We start from the raw sequence: 17,720 nt of genomic DNA on the forward strand, positions 1-17,720 counted from the left end.
AAATGCAATGTATTTGTTTCACTTTTATATTTAGTAAAAAGTGTTCCTTTTAAATACATTTTTCTAATGTGATTTTAATATTGCAAAAGTAAATACAATATTTTTTTGTTATTAAAATTCCGGTTCAAAATAACGCAAAGGGAGGGAAAAACAAACAAACTTTAATGTAAATTTGTGCACATATATAACAAACATACAAGGTGCATACTTCCATACATAAAATATAAATGCTTTCAATGGTTACATATACCATTTCATAGCAGAAAATGACAATAAAATAACAAAAATGGTACAGAAACAACTAAGAAATACCTCTTTGTACCTAAAATAAATAAATATAAAAACAAGTCAATACAAAATCAAAATACGAACACATGACAGCTGATGAATGGAACCAAATGGAATGTAGTTGCCAAAGAGTAACTCTGGAGGTCAGCAAACGTCCATGCTCAAAATGAAGTCGCCATGGTGACGCTTACATTCTCGACGTGGACGTGCAACAGTATGAAGTTATAATTTGAACACTGACTTGTACTGGATGTGCACAGTGGTGTCAAAACGCAATATCGTAGATCATGCAGTCGATAAACGCTTTTCGTGGATTTTGTTTTGTTTTGTGAAATGTTTGCCACTGTTCCTTTAAGACAGGGGTGGGGAAGTCCTCACAGCACCATCATGAATTCACGAGTAAATATTAAGTAAGATTTCAAAAAAAAAAAAAAAAGGAGAGAGGTTTTATGATTTGGCGCCTGCAAACACTTCATGAGTGAACAAAAAGTTTGTTCAAAGCCGAATTTTTGGGACATACTTGGCAAATAGAGATGATTCTGAATTAAAGAAGAAAAAAAAAACACAATGTCTTTGGGCACAAAGACGCAAACATCCAAAGTACTTCTTTTGACACAATGTTAGCGCATGACAGATGGATTAAAAATGTCATTTTGTCGGTTATTTTACATGACATCAGCATTTTGGAGCCTGAAAACACTAATTGAGCGTTACCATTTTAAATGTAAATGCTAAAAATGTCTTGAAAAATATTCAGACAGACGCTAACTTTAGGCACGCGGCACTATGTAACAGCCGAAACAACGAACGCCAAATGATAACAACAGCATTGCCGTTTTCCACGTAAACGCCAATAACACCAAAATGTTAAAAACCATAAAAGCGAACTTTACTTTTGAGTAGTATGTTTCTTTTTTGGGGGTTGTTTGTGTGACGGAGGGACTAAAACGCGTCTGACATTTTACATGACGGCCGAGTAAAAACAGAATTTTTTTAAATTTTCATGTAAATACTAAAAACGTTCAGACGAACGCGTTAACTCCGAAACGGTGTTGGAATGTGGTGCTAGTGGCATCCTTTGTGCATAAAACTTAAATGTAAATTTCAAAAATGTAAAAAAAACGCTAAACACGCACTTCACCTTGGTGTACCGCTTTTGACTCTACGTTAACGTGTGACGGACGGTTTCAAAATGCTGTCGTCTTAAAACAAATGGTGGCTGTGTATGACCGTTTGGGGGCTTGAACAGCTCCTCCGAGGTTCGACGGGCGGGCCAGATCAAATGCGAGCTTCCCCCACCCCTGTTTCACGGTAAAAGATTCTGACCTCCCTCAAAAGATTTCTTTCCCACGTGATCTGTTTAATGTTTGCCTCATTCCCGGGGGAGACATTCGTCCTCGGTGATGCCCTGAGCCTTGAGCTCCTCCAGAACGTTGTCCAGGTGGCCCGGGTCGGGGTAGCCGTGGCCCGTCAGGTTGGAGCCGAACTCCGTCTTGTGGTGCACCTCGTTCCAGATGACCGTGTCCGACTCGCCGGTGGTGCTGGACGTGCCCACGGAGAATATGAGGCGGCGATCCCACGCCACCAGGAGCAGCCTGAGAACCTGAATAAGTCAGACTGTGTTACACTTCCGGGAGTTTTACGCTTACCCTTCGAACGCAAAGCGGGTACACTGTTCCCTCGCTATACCACAGAAATGTGAGGTCCATACAGTAATGCCTCGTTTATCACGGGGGTTCCGGAACACCCCCGCAATAGGCGAAATCTGCAAAGTAGTGCCCATATATATACTTTTTATTTGAACATCCGCAGACTCTTAATTCATCTCCCCGACACTCCTATTAACCGCTACCATACTCTTAAAAACACATTCTATACTTTTAAACATCTATTGAACTCTTAAACATACAGTAATGCAGTAGTACAGTACATTTAATTCCCTGTAATATGTATTTGAATGGGCGGCACGGTGGACGACTGGTTAGCACATATGTCTCACAGTTCTGAGGACCGGAGTTCAAATCCCGGCCCCACCTGTGTGGAGTTTGCATGTTCTCCCCGTGCCTGCGTGGGTTTTCTCCGGGCGCTCCGGTTTCCTCCCGCATCCCAAAAACATGCGTGGTAGGTTGATGGAAGACTCTAAATTGCCCTTAGCTGTGAATGTGTGCGCGAATGGTTGTTTTCTTTATATGTGCCCTGCGATTGGCTGGCGACCAGTCCAGGGTGTACCCCGCCTCTCGCCCGAAGACGGCTGGGATGGGCTCCGGCACGCCCGCGACCCTAGTGAGGATAAAGCGGTGTAGAAAATGGATGGATGGACGTATTTGAAAGTATTTTAAATTTTTTGTAGTTTTGTTATAGACTAAAAAGCGCATTGATTTTTTACCACAAACGTATTACAGCATAAAGTCAAAATCCCACGATATTGGTGAATTATGCGCGATATGAATATGAAAAAAAGAATTTTTTTAAGTCCGCAATAGGTGAACCGCCATATAGCGAGGGACCACTGTAGCAATTATTTTGTATGGGCTTTTGCAGCTTTTTACGATAATGCAAATACTGTACAAAAGGCAGCTGGGAAAGATAGTTGTAAATAAATGTACTGTAACTGCAGTTTGAAGGGCACTAGAGGGAGCCCACATTCCACTAGTCGCAGTCTCGCGGGATTTTTCATTCGCTTGGGCTCTGATTGGTTGCTGGGAACATTACGCATCCTCGGATAAAACACTTTTGTTTTGGTTTTTAAGCCCTGAGATGCCCCCCCCCCCCCAAGCATCCTGCGTCTTTGAGGACTTCTTTGCGATGGCTTCATTTGCATTCCCTTTCAACATAACGACCGATTATGGCAATCTCGGCTTAAACCTTCTTCAATCAAGTACAGTACATTTTTTTTTTCCAAGTACAGTTCAGTTGTATTTAACTTGAGTACAATACATTTAATCTTTTGAAACAGTTTGTTTGAAAATCTTTATTCAGGTGCAATTTGTACTTGTGCAATACATTTGAATTGGAATATTACAGTAAGTACTGTTTTACAGGTACTTGGCGAGCTACATATTTTTGGGGGAGGTACTTGTGAGATGCGTTTAAAGAAATACCTTTCGGCCTTTGTCGCTGTCCGGGAGGTAGCAGTGTCTCGGGAAACCGCGGGCTGTGAAGGGTTTGCCAGGATTTGGGTGCTCCAGGCCCTAAAGAGCAACAGGTTCATGACCTCAACCAAGGCAACTCAAAAACACCACGTGTTGGAATAACATGCAGCGGACAAATATGACAAAATATCACGGCGGCTCCACCTGAATGCCGGGAGGAATGTTGTAAATAATGCGGATGGTTTTGCAGTCGGGGTGTCCCGGTAGCGAGTGCGGAATGACGTGGTACTCCATCTTGCCGGGAGGCTGGTTCCCGGTTTTGACGCCGTAGATGGTTTTGCACGTGGGGCACTGCAGGCTGCCGTCCTTGTTGCCGTTGTTGTACATGGCCACCAGGCACTGCAGGTGGTACTGGTGGCCGCACTGCGCCAGGCGGCCCACCGACTCGGCGCGGGAGATGCCGCCCACGCCGGGGCCTTTGTAGCCGGAGGGGCCGGCCAGGACTTCCATGCAGATGGTGCAGTCCTGAGTGAGGACGACCGCATCAATAACGTCATGTCTGTATACAGTGGATCCATTCCTGACTCCAAATGTTTGTCTGAATGAATTATTCGGGTCCTGGGGGACTGGAGACTTTTTATTTTTTTTTATTTATTTATTTTTTTCTGACTCCCCAATATTGGACACCCTAAATTTCCGATGTGTTTTCTTAAATAATGAATACATTATGTCCTGGGGAATTGCAGACTTTCTTTGTGTCTGTGTTTATGGACTGACATTCTGGGGCCCTAAAACTGGGGACCCTAAATTCTGGATTTCCTGGGGGACGGCAGACTTTCACATTTTTTCCTTTTGTGTCTTTTATCGTTGGGATCCTAATTTGTGTTGTTTAATAAAATAATGAATAATTAATGTCCTGGGGGATTGTTTCATTATTTGTTGTCGCTTTGTTTCGGCTTCTGGGGCCCTAAATTCTGGGTCTTTGTTATTATTCTTGACATAATGACTACATTATGTCCTGGGCAATTTTCAAACTGAAAAAAAATCTAATAAAATTTGGGGAGAAGCTGCCAATATTTTTCTGTTTCTAACAAATAAATTACCTCCTCAGGGGGATTGCGGACTTTCTGAAGGTACCTCTTCACCACCTCCTCAGGAGTCCTACCTATGACAATAAAGCAAAACATGATCAAAATGCACTTGCTGAGTATATCCCCCCCCCCCCCCCCCCCCTCTCTCTCTCTCTTTCCAGACCTTTCCGGGCCTGCTTCTTGGTGGTTTTGCGACAGCAGTGGCCCAGGCCCGGCACGGGTTTGATGTCACTCTTGCTGACCGGCGGCGGATGGAGCACCAACTTGGGAGGACGGGTCAGGCAAACAGGAAGTCCCGCCGCGCTCATGAGGATGCCGGTAATCCCTAAAAAGACATCACGTAAAACGTTTTACGATTGTTCATAATCGTAACACCAATTAAACATTACGACCATGCGTATCCCTAAATTCCAAATTAATTAAACCGTTGTCTGTTTCCGAGAAAAAGTCATGTTACGATAACTAACTGTTTTGTTTTTGTTTTTGTGAGGGGGGAAAAAAAAGTTGTAATGTTGTGAGACTAAAGTCATATTTTTCCAAGATAAAGTCAAAATACAAGTGGGGAAGAAAATCATATTTTAAGAAGTGAAATACAGCTTTATTATCATAATATTACATCTTTTATCCTGGAAAATACATCTTTTATTCACCCCAAAAAATAGGGCGATATTGTGGGGAAAACATGCCCTTTGTTCTGGAAAAAAGAATGTAGTTTGAGAACCGTACTGTATATGACTGACTGCATAACTTGCTGGACTGTTAATATGCTCACCGGCCAGGGCAGGGTGCACAGGGCTGGAGCCGTTCAGGTTCTTTACGGGAACCGTCGGTACTCTGGAACACAAAAGACGATGTCCATTGATACACGAAAAGGTCAGTGTTAAGGCGCTAAGATGCGATCAGTCTGCTGTGCACAGGTGGCCGCAATATGTCAAGTTCAAACCACGCCAGCAGGTTAAGGAGCTTTTGCACGGTCATGGACGGAAAGGTTCAGAATTACCAGTACACCACTTTTGTGGGTTAAACAAAAAAAACAAAAAAAACACATTTTAGGGGCAGTTTGTCATCACAGAGGAACATATTAACATAATATTGAGAGAACTGGAAAGCGTTCGTCACGACCGTTCATATGCGCTATGACTCCGTGTGGTTTGTCGCCAATTGATTTTACTCATGAACTAGCCTCGCGTTGCTATCTCAAAGAAGAATCAGTATGTTAAAGTTAGTGCGCGTCAAAAATAAGTCAAGTCAAGCACTCAAATTGGCAAAAAATAAATGGTCTACTTGGTACTTACGGTCGGCCACTTTTGATTACAGTCATCTCCGAGAATATTTCAACAATCCTTATCGGGGGTGGGGGGGGGGGGGACACACCTGCTCCTGCTCAGACGGTTGAGTTGAACGGCGGAGTGACTTGTCGCGCCTCGCCTCGCTCTTTTATAGCGCTAATCCGCCTGTTCCCATCTGGTGACTTAACCCGGGTTGTCGGTCATTCAGTCATCACATCACGGATTACCCGCGAGGCCATAAGGAAGCTAATTTTGACAGCGTGGGGCCCCCATCCCTCCGCACACTTTCACACAATTTAGGTAATCCTGACTTGGATTGTACCGTTTTTTTATTCCGGGGAAAATAAAATCGCATTTCTTTTCCCCAAAAATAATATTTTTCATGGCAGCGTATAATGCACTATTGTGACAATTTCATCGTAATACTGTAAATTGCCTGAAAGATTAATTCTACAGCGTAGTGCACACTTTTGCACATATTGGAATTTTAAAAAATAAAATAAAATCCAGATTGAGAGAACATTTTTGATTCTGGGAGAGGGCAAACAAAAACATTTTTGTAGCAGCATGCAGCACTGTCATGACTATTCCACCCCAACGATGCAAACTTAAAAAAAAAAAAAAAAGGATCTTAGTTCTCTAGCATAGCGCACCCATTTTTCGGCAAATCTCTTCCTTTAGCCATGAACTAGAAACCCTTTCTCAAGATACAGATATATATATATATAATATTCTCAATTATTCTCAAACATCAGAGTCAGATCTTACTGTATATCCTGCACTGACCAATGTTTGTAACCTCTCCCTGTGACTATTTTGGTTTGTTTCCCAACAAGCAAGGAGAAGCATGTCTGCAAGTCACGTTTTGGGGATTGCGGCTAATCTGCCGGCATTAGGTCAGCCTCCATCTGGGACTGGGAAACCTTTTTTTGGACATAAGCAGCCATTAAATGAAGGAAGAAAAGATCCATGTTAGTAGATATAGAGACATAGCAACATGCCATGCACTATCGTGACTATCCTAGCCCCTATTTTTCATTACATTCTCACACGTTTTGTGTCCAAATAACTATAATACATTCTGTCTTTATTTGCAACCAGTCACACTGGGTAGTATTGGAGGCAATACCAAAATATCAATGTCAGCAGGTCGATACAGAATCTCACCAGCATGTCATGTACTGTCGTGACTACCCTAACTACAATTTTCCCCAAAATGTTCACACATTTGGGGTTTCGATAAAATCAATTCTGATTTGGACCCCATCATTTTTGAGTCTGGGAAAGGCATCAAACATCATCGATTTTTTTTGACAGCAACATATCATGCAATGTCATGACTATTACATCTTAAGTCGGCAAACAGACGAAGAAGAAACATTCCCCAGCATATTGAACCTATTTTTTTCCGCAGACGACAGTTTGTTTAAAAAATACACAAACATCCAGATTTGGACCGACGTTCCAATCCTGGGAAAAGGGCAACCAGTTTTTATTGCAGCATATCATGCACCATTGTGGCCAGGTTCATCTTAATACTGTAAAAAGATTAAAGAGAGAGGGGAAAAAAAAAAAAAAAAGCTCCTCCTCGAAATCACACACACACCTAGATTCGCACATGGAGCCCCAGCCACACACACCTCACCCCCACCCCCAATGTAATCCTGCTAACTAGTGAACCAAGTGACCAACATAAGGCAATCCATACGACAGCTCTCGCCTTGTACGCTCTTGACCGAGATAATCGGTGAGCAACAGGTGGAGGCTTCCGTGGATTTCGATCAGAACGGCTCTTGATTTTCTGATGTGGGCGCTTTGAAAGTGCCAGCAGGCTCACCCATCTGCCGGATGGAGTCTCTCCTGCTGGCACCGTGACTCATCGTATGTCAAATGTCCTGAAAAATGCACCAATCTGCCAAGCGACCAGGCGCCTACCGAGTCTGTAGGGTTGGCGTCTACTCACCCCGAGGCGATAAGGGCGCGGGACTGCGCCATGGCGAGGCGCTGCATCGCCGGTCGGCTCAGCCCCGCCAGGCTGGATCGCGGCGGCAGAGACGAAGACAGCGGTCCCAGGACGCGGGCGGAAGGCGAGGGCGCACAGGCCGAGCCGAGAGGCGGGCCCGAAGCGGGCGCGGCCGGAGCCATACAGGACAGGGATGTGGAAGGGTGAGGCGGGGTAGGCAGCGGGGTAGATAGCGGGGGCGGCGGCGGAGGAGGAAGCGATGGGGGCGGAGGGCGGCCGGAGTTGAGGGACAGGGCGGCGGTTGCAGAGCTGAGAAGGGAGAGCGAGTGCGTGAAGCCTCCGCCCGTATCCGGACTTCCGATTCCCAGACCGCCACCCGCGACACCGGGGCCGCTTGTCGCCCCGACTGTGGACGTCCTGTGAGGGGAGAGTGACCGTGAGATTGAGGGCAACCGTGGGAGTGTCAGTGAGAAGGGCCCTCCAGGGATCAGGTGACTGTACAGTTTGGGACTGGGTGGTTTAGTCTGTGGCGGTCTCCGACCCAGAGTTTGAGCGCTGGACACGGTGCCCACCTTGACACTGAGCAGCAGCATGCACTGCTGGCAGGAACAGGGGGGTCCCAAAGAGGTGATAGCTGAAGCGGGGAGCGCCCCACTGGGGTACGCGCTCCCATTTCCTCCCCCCATGCATCCCGTCCTGATTCCCGCTCCCCCGGCAGAAACATCCACGGCTCCTCCGGGGTGAGGCAAATACGCAGGTGCCCATCCGTGGTGGGATTTGGGCAGGGGCCCCGACACCAAGGGGTAAGCCAAATCGGCGCGTCGCTGGATGCGGCGGCAGCGCTGCGTCTGCCCGTTGATTTGGGTCATGCTTCCGAAGTCGATGAGGTAGCAGAACCCCAGCGGCGCCAGGTCCAGCCAGGGCTGCTGGCGGTCGCGCGCCGCCTGGATGGCAATGCCCACCTCCGTGTCGTACGCTGTCCAACTGCCCACGTCGTTCTCCCACTCCCACAGCCAACCCTGGCCGGGCGCCGAGGTGGGCTCGTAAAAGCTGCGGCGGACCGCTCGAAGGGTGCCTGAGGAAGGGGATAGTACATAGGTGCCAGCATCAAGAACCAAACTAGTACAATTCACATTCTAGTCCTGTGTTGGTGCCATTTACTGCATACGGAATGGTAATTCCGTATGCAGTAAATGTAAAAATTCAAGTCAAGCGTTTTCCCATTGTCGTTAAATTGCAACCCACTTTTTTATTGTCTGTAAGAGCAAAAAGGAAAATGTATTGTATTAACAGCCACTGAAAACATGTATATTGCATTTTTAAACATATGGTAAGTACACATATAATATTCTTACATGTCCAAAGTACCTGTCACATTAATACTGAGGATTAACAAGACTACTGCACAAAGACTAGGGTAACCCCAACCTGACCCCGAACCCTTATAACATTCCTTTTCCCATGTAAAAAAAAAAAAATAGAAGGCAAGTCCAACCTGGGATGCATGTTAGATAGTTCACTTTACAGTTTACAACAGAGTTCCGTTCCTACAAATGTGTACAATAAATTCACTAATCTATGCTGATGCAGTAGTAAAGTCATAATTACAGTAACATTTGTATTTTTGAAATGCTGAAAAAAAACAGTAAGTCATATGTCGGTACCATCGTGAACCCAGGATGCCCCCGTAATTCTTTACGACCCACCCTTTCTGAATCCGCGACCCACTTCTGGGTCCCGACCTACCAGTTGAGAACCCCTGGCCTCGGCTTCAAATTGAACGTCGCTGCTGTTTAAACAGGAACCCAAAAAAAAGGGTGGAAACCGACAGTTTTTTTGTTGTTTTTTTAGTAAACAATGCGATTATAATGTCCGGCTTGTTGTTCATCCCCTCTCATGTTACTCCCCGGGCGTGTTCACTTTGCACAACCATCGCGTCCCATTCCTTTCGGACTAGTTGCACAAGCAGAACTGCCCAAAAAAAATATATATATATAATAAAAAGACGTCATTTTGCGCCAGAACGAAGGTAAAAAGATGACTCCCACCCGTGTCTTGGCGGAACTGGTGCATGGACTGCAGGTCGATGATGTAAGGCGAGAGGCGAGAGTCCACCTGGCCGAGGACCACGCTAGCGCAGCGCGGCTCGCTCCGGATCACCGCCTCGATATGGTGACACACCGCCGGGCTGTAGGGCCGCCAGCGGCCGTGCTCGTTCAGCCATTCCCACACGACCACGGCGGACGCCAGTAACATCTTCCTCGTCGGCGGCGTCCCAACAAATCAACGCTTATGCTGCGGGAGCATCGCGATTCCGAAAGCAACGTCCATCTTGTTGTGTTGACGTTCTGCGTGTGCGGTTTTTATGGTCAACATATTCGGCAGAGATGCAAATCGTACCTGCCATGTTTGTAGTTCCGGGTGTGCAGCAGCAACTAGTCGCACCCACCCCTTTTTTAAAGATAAATTACGTGAATTTTCAACAATAGAAATACATATTTGTTACTGTACCGTTTATTACATTTTTTTTTCCACCCTTAAAATTAATCTCTTAAAAAGAGTGGAGATGCCGGGGATTGAACCCGGGACCTCATACATGCGAAGCATGCGCTCTACCACTGAGCTACATCCCCATATGAAGTGATGGGCGTCATTGCGTTTTTATTGAGGCACATTTTCGGAAGTTTATTCAAGTGTACCCATTAATCACTCAATGTGAGGGCGTTAACTGAGTAAATATGGTATATCCGCTTCATGGGTTCTCCTGGAGAAACCTTCAACGTCTGGAGCTCATGTAGACATGTGGCGGAGGCGTTTATTTGAGGTGTGGCGTTTATTGAAGTTGGCATTTTTCAAACTACAAACTAGTATCTCTCTGAGGCTCTGTTGTCTGTTTGGCATCCTCCTCAAACCACATGACACTCCCAGAGAGCTGATTTAAATTGACAAACACATCAGGCGCCCGTGATTCCTCTTCGGTCTCACTCTCCCTCCTTGCCTCGACCCCCGACCCCTGTGGGCTGCCATCTTCAATGTCACTGGCCTGGCTCCCGCTGCTACATCTACTCCTCCTCCTCCGCTCCTCATTTCCACTCGGCTCCTCCTGAAAGTCCCGCATTTCTTCCCCGCTCTCGTTGGAATCGCCGCAGGGCCACAGTTGGACTCTTAGGCAGGTCTCCAGGACAGCCGTCGCCCTTCTCGCTCGGTCCCGGAGCCCCCCTTGCTTATAGACGACACGCCGGAAGGTGTATTCCCCGTTGGTCTCCCTGTTCAACTTCCTATAAAGGATGATGAACACGACGAGGCCCACGAAGATGACAAAGAGCAAGATGATATTCGTGGTGGAGCTAGCCATACCTGAAGCAAAGACCAAGGGCAACAGTCACAGCGTGAAGAGTTCTTAAAATTTGTTCCAATGACAAAGTACCTTATTTTTCCAACACAAATCTTGAAAAAGAAAAAAAAATACCTTCAATTCAGGCTCTGTGAGGGGGAAAAAAAGACACAATGCTGAATTTATCTTCAAGTATCACATTTTATTGTAGTAGCTTAATCGTCGATTTCCATCGCTGCTTTCGACCCACTACTCCTCGTGAATGCGAAAATGGGCAAATTTGGTAAATGGTAGCGGTGGTATTTCGCCGCAAAGTTGGTTCCAGAAGTAAGCTGCCTCGAAATTGCTCCAAAAAGTCAAACTCAATGGGATTAGCTTGTCAGAGCGACGGGAAATTTCTTAAACGCGTCAAGCTCAACGGGCTCCGCGCGACACACGTCGTTTGCTTGAATGTGATCAGCTTGAAATTTCACACACGCAAGTTCAGTTCAAAATAGCATTTTGACATCGTCTACGCTGGAAATTCCACTGGAATTTTCCAATTTTACAATACTGAACATTCAAAATCACATCGGGTTGAAATCCACATTTAAATAGAATAAATACATCTACGTTACCTTTTCCAGTTTCACACATGTATGTACAGAGAAATGTATGTACAGAGAAAGCGATAAATAGGTCGCATGCACAGGAAGTGGGCAGATAACTTGCAGTTTTAGCTGGTTTCCTGAAGCAATGAATAGCAATTGAGCAGCATCAAACAGCTTGCGTGGAAGCTATTTTAATTGTCCCAAAAAATGTCTTTATAAAGACAAAAAAAGTTTTGTTTATAGTAATTGAACAGCTAACCACCGCGTGGTGCTAATGGCGGCAATACTGTAGTTACCGAAGCAGTTTAAAACCCACGTTATAAAAATGATTAACAAAACAAATAATAATCTAAATATATGGCAAAAAAAACTTACCTACGTTGCGAACAAGTGGTTTTAAAAAAATGTAAAGAGGCGCAGCGGACTTGTTGTTTCGGGTGCAACGTGATAGTGAGGGGAGGCAGAAAAATGAATTGTTTTGAAGGAGGGATGAGGCAGAGAGAACATACAGGCGATATTTATAGAAAGAGGAAGACATGTTCGAAATATGAGCAACTATTAAAAAGTGGTACTGATGGTAGATGGTAAAAATAAAAAATATGTCAAATATTCAGATTTTAGGTTAAAATTGGTCCAATACATAGGACACTAAATAAAAGAAAAATTGCCAGAAAATAAAGTGATATTACAAAGAAATGTTCTCGTAAAACATTTTATTCCCCAAGAATTAAGTCCAACTATTAAAAGTGTAGTCTTACGACATTTGAAACGAGATTTTTTATAATATGTATTTGTAAAGTATCAAATATTTTTTTATTTTAGTTTTGCAAATAAGAACGTTATGACAAAGAATGAAGTTTGTGTGACATAAGATGTAATGTTGCAAGAAAAATGCCCTTTATTAGGGTGTTGTTGTTTTTTATTGGTTCTTAATTTGTATTATTGTATTATATTGATTCCCTCCTCCAAAATGACTTTATCTCCTTAGAAATATTTCAAGATGATCTCATAACACTACGCTCTTATTACAGCCCAAAAAGCAGACCAGCAAGCAGGTGCGTGAATACAAAGGACGATTTATTCCATTTGCTACAACCACATAGAAAGTGTTTGCGATCAGTGCATATAAAGGGGGGACTGTACAGTAGACTGAGTAACAAATACTTCAAAATCAAAAGAAAAGCAAAACAAAACAACAACAACAATCTTAAATCAGCGATTACAAGAAAACCCCACGTAATATCGGTCACGTTCAACTGACACCAAGTTCTAAATTCACAAAACTCATCAGCTAGCCTTCACAGTTGGAATTTTCTTCCGTGAACCCCAAATCACAGAGTATCTGATCACGTAACGCGCTACATGGTAAAATTGAGGTCTTGGATATGATCACAGTTTAGCAGCGTTAAACTACCTGATTAAATAGCCCTAGAGGTTCGTCTATTGGTGAGTGAAATGCGCCGTGCTCGGGGGGAGTGGGGGGGGCTCATACGTCGCCGTCCTCGATGCGAGCCAGCTGCCTCTCCAGCAGCTCGATGCGCTGGCTCTGAGCGAGCACCACGGCACGCAGCGCCTTCATCTCCGACAGCAGCTCGTTCAGAATGTCGTCCTGGGGGCGGGGGATTATAAATACTCTAGTTTTCGTATACAATGTACACGGCTTCAGGAAATTGGTGGAGGTCTTTCAGAAACGGCACGACTTGACGCAATTCACCTCTCGCTTAGGCCTCTCCGTGTTGCCGCCCGTTTCCCTGGCGGCGGCACGTGGCTCCTCGTCCTCCGCCTCCTTGGGCGCCGCGGGGGCCGCCGATCCCGAGTCCTGCGAGGCCAGCCTGGGCTTGCTCCTGACCGTCTCCCGGTGCTTGGATGGCGGCGCCGCGTAGCCTCCGCTCAGGGACACCAGTAGAGGCGGGGCGTCCTGGCCGGCAATCCATTCGTCGGCCAGGAGCGCGGGCTCTAAGCCGGCCGTGTCCGGGTAAAGGTCCCCTTGGAACAGATCGGACTGCGAGAGCCACAACACAAGTGACTTCGTCTTCACTAACAGATACTGCACTTGAAATTTCACTCAGGAACAAGAAAATCACTGGAGGGCTACAAACAGTAATATTTGCTTATATAGGAAATTAGTTGCTGAGCTTGAAATTTCTTGAAAAAGAAACTTGTAGGACCATAATGGACATCAATAATTCTGTTGTCTTTTATTTTTTTGCACTTGACTGTTGATTTATTTTAAATGATACACCCAAAAAATACACAAATATTTGTTTGCACATTTATTGAACAACTTGTTAGCGTTATTATTTTATCATTGATTTAAACCAGTACTTCCCGACAACTGTGCCGCGGCCAACAATTTTACTTCAAATTATTTGATGACACATAATGTATCTTCGTTCATCTATCTACGCCAGCAACGTATAGTGCCCGGCAGAACATTGAAATGTCGATTCAACCTTATTTACCATACAGCGCACCATTTACCTTCCTTGGTACGGTCATCGAAATGGGTTCCACCTTTCTTTCATGCAGTTTGTAGAACCTATGACCACGGAGAAACCACTTTTTAGACTTTGTCGTCATCCCGCTGACCAAATTCTTGGTTGCAGAATTCCTACCTGGCGATTTCACACTTGTTGACGTCCACCCCTCGCTTACTGAGGAAGCCCGCCCCTCTCTGGGGCTCCTTGCTGCTGTACAAACTGAGGAAGTGAACATAGGGGGATTCGTCCGTCACCTCAAAATAGCGAATGGTGCAGTCTCCCTGGAAGCCAGATGACAAGCACGTTAAGCCACGGCCGGGTGGCAAATCCAAACGTGTGGCCGTATGTCGTCACCTTCCCCAACAGGTACACCATGTTTGTGTCGGGGTCGTAGAAGGGTAGAAGAACGCCGTTGCTGGTATCCATCTCCTGCTCCGCCATTGGCTCAGAGAGATCTTTCTGTAAAACCGCAAATTGACGGCTTTGAAATTTCATACATGTGCATTCAGGAAAAAGACGAAGATGGATGTCAAGCATTTTATTGTACACATTAGATACTGTAGGTTTTGAATTTGTCAGGTATGACTGACTGATCTCGAAATTTCCGATAAACGTATTTGGGGAAAATGAAAATTGCGAGAGTAAAATGGACCGGTGCTACAATGGACAGCAAGCATTTGGTCCTATAGTCTTCTTTAAATTCACCGCTGAGCTTGACATTTCAAACACGTGTGCTTGTACCGTATCCCATAGCGCCAGTTGTCTTTCACTCATCCGGCTGAAGCCTGTGGTCAGGATCTTGCCGTCGGAGAGGAACACTGCTCTCATGGGCCTGGTGCCTTCGTGGACCTTTTCTCTCACCTAGAAGCATGTGAGGGCGTCATGACGAGGCTTGAAGGCTTCAACGTGACCGTTGCGGGGGTACCTTGAGAACCACGCCCCTCCGCGGGTCAATCACGCGCAAGGCCTTGTCCTTGCACACGGTGCAGACGGCACTTCCGTTCTTGTTCCAGCTGACGCTGTAGATCAGGTCCGGGTGGGCGTCGGCCAGTTGGTACACAAGCTCCCCTGTGCCCACGTTCCACACCAGAATCACATTGTCGCACCCTAGGGGAGAACCATATGTCTGCTATGAGACCGTATTTCGTTACCAGCAGTGTTTATTTACTCATCTACAGTGATAACCAGCTGTCTGTCAGAGGTAAGGAGTTGAGTAGCTCATTGCCTCTGGGCATTTTTGCATTATCTCACGGTATTTTCATGTTTTCATATAGAGGCCGGGAACTAATTACCGGGACAGCGAGTGCTCATAGGGTGTTTGTTACCTGCAGTTAAGAGGATGTTGAAAGCAGTCGGGTGCCACGCCAGGATGCCCACCCTTTTACTGTGCCCCTCCAGGGTGACCACAGCTTCGGTCATGGGCGCCGTCAAGCCCCCCTCGGGGATCTGCCACACCTGCACAAACGAGAGGTGACAGACCACGTGGCGGCGCGGCGCCTCCGGAAAAATTAAGAAACGTGTTTAAAAGTGGATTAGGAAGACGGACCTTCACGGTGCAGTCCTCGGAGGCGCTGGCGATGATATTGTCGTCATGAGGAGACCACTGAATGTCCAACACGGGCGCCGCGTGGCCGCACACCATCGGGCACGACTGATCGATCCTGCCGCTCTGTTTTCAGGGACAACGTCAAAAGCACGCACCGTAAAACCGGCAAAAGTGGAAGAGACTCGCGGAAACCTTGCCGATGGGGACCACCAGGAAGGCCCCGCCGCCTCCCGCTTCGACGATGACGGCCAGGAACTTGGGGTTGACGGCGCTCAGCGGGCTGTCCCACGTCACCCGCGACACTCGGACGTCGTCCAGGCAGTGTTCGGCTTTCCACGCCTGAGCGAACACGTGACGGAACTTGCTCTGCCGCACCACACCTCGCCGGAAAGACATGCCTGTCAAGAATAGGAGCTTCATGTGCTTTGGCATGGTCTCACGGTATGTATGATACATATAGATATATTTTTTTATATATTGTGACCAAGTGATCAATGATGTTTATTTGCCTGGCTGCAAAGAGCAGCAGACATCAGGAATTCATCAGCGCTCCGCCCCTCAAGGAGATTTTAACAAGGTCTCACGGTATCACCTGTGACACCACATTTCCTCATATAGTGATCAGGGCTTTTTATTTACTCAGCTGCAAAAAGGACCATATGTTTATCAGAGGATTATTAGTGCATAACCTCTTACGGGCATTTTTGCATGGTCTCACAGTATCTACTATGATGCCATTTTTCTTCATATAATGACCTTTATTCATGTAACCGCAAGGAGGACTAGAAGTCTGTCAGGAGTAAGGAGTTTATTAGCTCACTGTAGGGGGTATATTGCATGGTCTCACGGTATCTTCTTTTCGATCACATTTCCTCATATAGTGACCAGCTGAAAATCTAGGGGACAACTTTCCAGGGTCTCACAGTACTAGATGTATATTACCGGCCTACAGTTTGCACTGACTCGTGCCCCCCATAGGGCTGCATTACTAGATGCATATTACATTTGGTGTTATACTAAATCCTGTTTATCTTCATTGCATTCATTATTACGTTTATTTCCCATTGTTCTAAACGCCCACTTCATGTGTAATATGCAATGTGCAATGGACAGCATGCAGCGGCAGACACAAAAAGGGGGGTTGGGCCGGTAACTGTACACCCCATTTGAAATAATAACAATAATGCTTACTGGAAGCACAGTAGGTCCCTGTAGGGACTGCTATCCTCCTATTCAAATGAGGCCCACTGTGTGTGTTGGGCCTGTGCAACATTCCTTTTGTTTCTACACTACTGTCCTGGTGCAGGAATAACGGGGGCTCGTCATTCCAATTGTCTGCTGGGCGGAAAAAAAAAAAAAAAAAAAAAAAGAGGTGCGCATGCGCGTGATAAAACGGTCAAATCCGAATGATGATGTGCGCTTACCTGGTTTATTTTCGGGCGATTTAGCAAGAAACAGCGTGACAAAGAAAGAGCAGGCCAATAATCCAACAGTAACTTAATCCACTCCCGAGTCCCGAAGTGGCGTTTACGACCTAGAAAACACGAAATATTGCATTTAATTAAAAAAATAATAAAGGAAATCTTTAAACCAGTGTTTGGAAGCGGCAATTACGCATGTTCGCTGACATGATCGAGAGTGTCGCCGCTGTGCTGTGACGAGTGAACGGCGCGGCTGGGGCCCCCGGAGGTGGATGAGGATGAGGATGATGACGATGACGACGACGATGATGATCGTCCGGAATGCGCGTCGAATAACGGGAGGCAGTCAACTAGCTCCGGAACGGCCAGGCTAAACTAGCTTTAGTCACGTGACTCGCTTAAGCCACTCATATTGGTCCCTCGGACGACAAGTTCGACTCAACGACAATTCGCGCTTACATTGGGCGATATTCAACTTAATCAAAATGATGATGAAAAATATTTAAATAGGAGGAGGTCTGAAAGTACATGCTACACCATTTACGCTTTTTGAAAACCAGGTCGCTGCACTGTTTTTCTTTTTTTTTTAAACTTCATATCCCACCATGCACCTCGAAGTGTGTTTT

At 45.8% G+C, this 17,720-nt stretch overlaps 3 protein-coding genes and 1 non-coding gene across 5 annotated transcripts; all 4 read right to left on the bottom strand.

Annotated features, from left to right (window-relative positions):
- Positions 1 to 145: 145 nt before the first annotated feature.
- dtx4a (deltex 4, E3 ubiquitin ligase a) lies at positions 146 to 10,154 on the bottom strand. Its single transcript, XM_061764536.1, has 8 exons — positions 9,772 to 10,154; positions 7,724 to 8,798; positions 5,244 to 5,305; positions 4,635 to 4,796; positions 4,484 to 4,545; positions 3,585 to 3,905; positions 3,390 to 3,479; positions 146 to 1,891 (listed from the first exon to the last, which is right to left on the bottom strand). The coding sequence occupies exons 1-8, from the start codon at positions 9,977 to 9,979 to the stop codon at positions 1,661 to 1,663; spliced, it is 2,211 nt and encodes a 736-aa protein (XP_061620520.1). The 5' UTR covers positions 9,980 to 10,154; the 3' UTR covers positions 146 to 1,660.
- A 130-nt stretch (positions 10,155 to 10,284) lies between these two features.
- Positions 10,285 to 10,356, bottom strand: trnaa-cgc (transfer RNA alanine (anticodon CGC)). Its single transcript has one exon. It is a non-coding gene; the product is annotated as a tRNA-Ala (tRNA).
- Positions 10,357 to 10,537: 181 nt separating this feature from the next.
- Positions 10,538 to 12,146, bottom strand: si:ch211-119e14.1 (uncharacterized). Its single transcript, XM_061764614.1, has 2 exons — positions 12,023 to 12,146; positions 10,538 to 11,080 (listed from the first exon to the last, which is right to left on the bottom strand). Exon 2 carries the CDS (start codon positions 11,076 to 11,078, stop codon positions 10,581 to 10,583), a length of 498 nt encoding a protein of 165 aa, XP_061620598.1. The 5' UTR covers positions 11,079 to 11,080; positions 12,023 to 12,146; the 3' UTR covers positions 10,538 to 10,580.
- Positions 12,147 to 12,703: 557 nt separating this feature from the next.
- On the bottom strand, positions 12,704 to 17,484 carry coro1b (coronin, actin binding protein, 1B). 2 transcript variants are annotated; one of them, XM_061764559.1, is made up of 12 exons: positions 17,302 to 17,484; positions 17,098 to 17,207; positions 15,866 to 16,071; positions 15,674 to 15,796; positions 15,453 to 15,582; positions 15,053 to 15,234; positions 14,869 to 14,988; positions 14,482 to 14,586; positions 14,263 to 14,408; positions 14,129 to 14,186; positions 13,362 to 13,649; positions 12,704 to 13,256 (listed from the first exon to the last, which is right to left on the bottom strand). In XM_061764559.1, exons 3-12 carry the CDS (start codon positions 16,067 to 16,069, stop codon positions 13,134 to 13,136), a joined length of 1,479 nt encoding a protein of 492 aa, XP_061620543.1. In that variant the 5' UTR covers positions 16,070 to 16,071; positions 17,098 to 17,207; positions 17,302 to 17,484; the 3' UTR covers positions 12,704 to 13,133. The 2 variants fall into 2 exon arrangements, with proteins under 2 accessions (XP_061620543.1, XP_061620544.1); XM_061764560.1 differs by having other exon boundaries at positions 17,288 to 17,484.
- Positions 17,485 to 17,720: the final 236 nt, after the last annotated feature.

This window comes from Phyllopteryx taeniolatus, chromosome 23 (genome assembly GCF_024500385.1).
Source record: "Phyllopteryx taeniolatus isolate TA_2022b chromosome 23, UOR_Ptae_1.2, whole genome shotgun sequence".
Lineage (NCBI taxonomy): Eukaryota > Metazoa > Chordata > Actinopteri > Syngnathiformes > Syngnathidae > Phyllopteryx > Phyllopteryx taeniolatus.

Excerpts from the sequence above, each read along its gene's own strand:
- dtx4a (XM_061764536.1), bottom strand. The coding sequence starts at position 9,979 with ATGTTACTGGCGTCCGCCGTGGTCGTGTGGGAATGGCTGAACGAGCAC. Across the intron at positions 5,306-7,723 it reads CGCGCCCTTATCGCCTCGGG|AGTACCGACGGTTCCCGTAA; the intron begins GTGAGTAGACGC and ends TTTGTGTTCCAG. Across the intron at positions 3,906-4,483 it reads TCCGCAATCCCCCTGAGGAG|GACTGCACCATCTGCATGGA; the intron begins GTAATTTATTTG and ends GTCCTCACTCAG.
- si:ch211-119e14.1 (XM_061764614.1), bottom strand. The coding sequence starts at position 11,078 with ATGGCTAGCTCCACCACGAATATCATCTTGCTCTTTGTCATCTTCGTG.
- coro1b (XM_061764559.1), bottom strand. The coding sequence starts at position 16,069 with ATGTCTTTCCGGCGAGGTGTGGTGCGGCAGAGCAAGTTCCGTCACGTG. Across the intron at positions 15,235-15,452 it reads CAACATCCTCTTAACTGCAG|GGTGCGACAATGTGATTCTG; the intron begins GTAACAAACACC and ends GTTCTCCCCTAG. Across the intron at positions 13,257-13,361 it reads CGGAGAGGCCTAAGCGAGAG|GACGACATTCTGAACGAGCT; the intron begins GTGAATTGCGTC and ends CCCCGCCCCCAG.